This window comes from Egretta garzetta, unplaced genomic scaffold (genome assembly GCF_000687185.1).
Source record: "Egretta garzetta isolate BGI_Z169 unplaced genomic scaffold, ASM68718v1 scaffold704, whole genome shotgun sequence".
Taxonomy (NCBI): Eukaryota; Metazoa; Chordata; class Aves; order Pelecaniformes; family Ardeidae; genus Egretta; species Egretta garzetta.
In genome coordinates this window covers 15,074-18,724 of record NW_009259504.1, presented here as the reverse complement: position 1 = coordinate 18,724, position 3,651 = coordinate 15,074, and the positions used below count along the sequence as shown (strand labels likewise).

At 59.1% G+C, this 3,651-nt stretch overlaps 1 protein-coding gene across 1 annotated transcript in view; it reads left to right on the top strand.

Moving 5' to 3' along the window:
• Positions 1-780: 780 nt before the first annotated feature.
• ANKRD52 (ankyrin repeat domain 52) overlaps positions 781-3,651 on the top strand; it is a 15,044-nt gene continuing 12,173 nt past the window's right edge. The window contains exons 1-8 of the mRNA XM_035893010.1: positions 781-895; positions 1,044-1,186; positions 1,346-1,558; positions 1,669-1,747; positions 2,345-2,459; positions 2,548-2,630; positions 2,720-2,838; positions 3,495-3,499. Coding sequence (XP_035748903.1) covers positions 808-895; positions 1,044-1,186; positions 1,346-1,558; positions 1,669-1,747; positions 2,345-2,459; positions 2,548-2,630; positions 2,720-2,838; positions 3,495-3,499 — 845 coding nt within the window. The 5' untranslated portion in view covers positions 781-807. The remainder of the gene's footprint in view (positions 896-1,043; positions 1,187-1,345; positions 1,559-1,668; positions 1,748-2,344; positions 2,460-2,547; positions 2,631-2,719; positions 2,839-3,494; positions 3,500-3,651) is intronic.

The window sequence follows — 3,651 nt, the reverse complement described above, 5'->3', positions numbered from 1 at the left end:
ATTCTCAAATATAGGCCAGTGGGTCATGTTTGTCATCCCCTGGGCGCTTCGCACCTCGTGAGTCATGGATGAACGCTGCTTACAGTTAAATCACGTGGCTCAGAGGTATTTCCCCCGTGCCAGCGTTTCACAGCTGCGCTCGGGTGGGATGAGCCCGGCTCATTCAGGTCCCACACGCTGAACTTCAGCCTGAAAGGAGCTGGAGCAGTCCAAGTGAGGGCTGGAGGATCTGCGTGGGGAAGATTCCTTCTCCCGGCTCATTCTTGGAGTCTCCCTCACGCTGTCTTTACCTCCCTCAGCCTTTCTCTGTGCTAACATTCCGAAACACAGCCATACATGGGCTTCAAAACGTCGCTGGGGACACAGAAGCAAACGAGTCCTTTCCTTTGACGGAGCGGGGAGAAGCCGTACTTGCGAGTGTGCGGTGCGGTTTCAGCTCAGCCTGCAAGGGCAGCTCTGGCTCTCGGGGCTGTGGGCTGGTGTGGATCCAGGCAGCCCCTCCGTGTGCTGAAAGCATGGGCTGGACCCTGTTGCAGCTTCCCCGACCTGGCTGGAGGGCTTCTGCAGGCTCCGGCAGGTTGGGTTAGAGCTCTGCTTTCCTCTGCTCCTGCTAGAAGGCACTTCACCTCCTCCTGAAGCACTCGGCAGATGTCAATGCCCGCGACAAGTATTGGCAAACGCCTCTGCACGTCGCTGCTGCCAACCGGGCCACCAAGTGCGTGGAGGCCATCATCCCGCTGCTGAGCACTGGCGGTGAAGGCGGGGGGGAACGGCAGCCGTGCCTCTCCACTGCTTCTCCCCATCTAGATGGTGAACCTGCTGTTGAACAAAGGGGCCAGCCTGAGTACTTGCGACAAGAAGGACCGCCAGCCCATCCACTGGGCAGCTTTCCTAGGTGGGTTTTCCCCATGAGCATCGGTCTGGTTTCTTCTCCCACGTTGCTTGGCTGCCTGTGGATTCACCTTTCGGGGTGGTGGGGCTCCCCGGAGGCCGCTGTGCCCAGGTCTCTCTTTTCCTGGCTCTTACCGCTGTCTCCTGGACAGGGCATTTGGAAGTTCTGAAGCTGCTGGTGGCCCGGGGAGCTGATGTGATGTGTAAGGACAAGAAGGGCTACACCCTGCTGCACACTGCGGCAGCCAGCGGCCAGATCGAAGTCGTGCGTCACCTGCTGAGGCTGGGAGTCGAGGTAAGACCCCGACGGCGGCGAGCGGGGTGGGCTGGGGCGCAGGCCAGTCTGGAGGGAGGAGAGGGTGCCGGGTGGTGGCGGGAGCCCTGGCTGGTTCTCAGCTGCCTTTTTTTTTTCTTCCCGAATCCCTAAATCCTTTGGGATTTGTTGCTCCCACAGATCGATGAACCAAATTCCTTCGGTAACACTGCACTTCACATTGCCTGTTATATGGGCCAAGATGCCGTGGCCAACGAGCTGGTCAATTACGGCGCCAACGTCAATCAGCCTAACGAGAAGGGCTTCACCCCTCTGCACTTTGCTGCCGTCTCCACCAATGGGGCCCTGTGCCTGGAGCTCCTCGTGAACAATGGGGCCGATGTCAACTTTCAGGTCTGGCACTTGAGGGGTTGAACTTGGGGATGTGGGGACCCGCTGCCCGAGGGGATTGCTCCGGGAGGGTGGTGGGAAGCCTGATGCGACATCGCTTCTGTTCTCCGCAGAGTAAGGAAGGGAAGAGCCCTTTGCACATGGCTGCCATTCACGGACGGTTCACACGTTCGCAGATCCTCATTCAGAATGGTGAGTGGCTTCTTCCTCCGTCCCTGGTTTACCCCAGCCTTTCCTTGTGCTCCTCAGCACCAGCCTCCAGGACCTCCCTGCGTGCTTGCTGGGAGGGTGAAGAGCTCTACAGTTACTGCACGAATTCAGTCTGTGCTCTTGTGGTTGTTGCCCGTGGCCCTGTGCTGCTTGGGGGTGGCAGGGAGCGTGCGTGCCCTCAAGGGCAGCAAAGTGCAGGCCAGGGGACTGAAATTCCAGTCAGGTCAGAGCTTCTGTGGCCAAAGAGCATTCCCACTGCCACGTCCAGCCTGAAAGACAATATTCTTGTGAGAGGGCTGTAGGCTGAGTGGATGGCTCCAAGGGTTCAGCTGGAGACCTCCAGGGCTGAACACATCCCCTCCTGGGGCAAGGGGGAGAGATCTAACGCCCGCATTTACAGGATACAGGTGGGCTCTCAGCTCCAAGGGCCGTTTACAGTTCTCCTTCTGCATGAGGCTGAACAGAGTTGAGTTATTAGCCATGTCCCTGAGGTGGGGACGCGGCCGTTGGAACAGCCTGGGCTGCTCGTAACCAGAAGGCAGAGACCCGCTGGCGAAGCACTCGGCTTTTTCTTTCTAGGCAGTGAGATTGACTGTGCTGACAAATATGGCAATACCCCCCTCCACGTTGCTGCTAGATATGGCCACGAGCTGCTAATTAGTACTTTGATGACGAATGGTGCTGACACTGCAAGGTAAGGAAATACTCTCCCTTCCTTTCCCTGCCCTGGGCTGGAGGACGCGGGAATGATCCACCCTGACTCCCTTCTTGTCTCCTGGCAGGCGTGGGATCCACGACATGTTCCCTCTGCACTTAGCTGTTCTCTTTGGATTTTCAGACTGTTGTCGTAAGCTACTTTCCTCAGGTGAGTGGCTCCGCCGCCCCCTCCTGCGGCGGAGGCAGTCGGGGGACCCTGGAGCTCCCCACTGACCCCCCGCCCCTCCTGCCACCCAGGTCAGTTGTACAGTATCGTCTCCTCGCTGAGCAATGAGCACGTGCTGTCTGCAGGCTTCGATATCAACACGCCTGACAACCTCGGGAGGACTTGCCTCCACGCTGCTGCTTCTGGAGGGTGAGCTGAGCACGGGGCGCTGGTCCCGCGTTGCGTGCAGGAGGGTCGCTGCCTGCCCCCAGCCCAAACCGCAGCCCTCCTCTCCACCCATGAACTACGGCGGGGGCAGCCCAGTGCAGCGCTTCGCTCAGGATTGGGAGTCGGACCCCTGGGTGCCGTTCCCAGCTCTGAGAGAGAAGGGAGACCTGTATTTAGAGCTGGAATGAAAATGGAAACCGTTTGGCCCTGTTCTGCCGCTGACTCCGTGACTCATCCCGGTCGCTCCCCTCCGTGGCTGTTTACCCTTCTTCAGAACGGGGCTAAAACGCTTCCTTGGCTGGGGCTTCGCGAAGGGCTCCCCCGATGCCTGGAAAGCAGCAGGGATTGAACTGGCTGTGTAAATGCCTCATCTTGTTTGCCAGGGAGTCTGATTTCACGCGGTGCGTTAGGAGCGAGCGTGGCTGCAGGAATACGGCAGGGGCGTAGGGTCCTCTCGAGGACCTCGTTTCCGCCATGTCTGTACGATGCTCCAGCGCTGGTCACGGAGCCGTCCTTTGGCGCCGCGGCCCTGCTGCCCTGCCCGAGCGGTGGCAACAAGGCACTGATGCAGAAGCCAGAAATCCTAGATCTTTTTCGTAGCATAAAATCCAGCGTGCCAGCGGCACTAACGCCGCGGCTAATGTCTTTCTGTAATTGCCTGGTTGGTCGAGAGCTCCACGCAGCGAGGGGTAGGGCTGGTAGGGCAGGAAGATGACAAACTGAACCGAGCTTTGGCGTGTCCGGGCTGCGCGGGCTCTGCTGTCTTGTCTGCAGCTGGGAGGAGCTTGCATTCCTG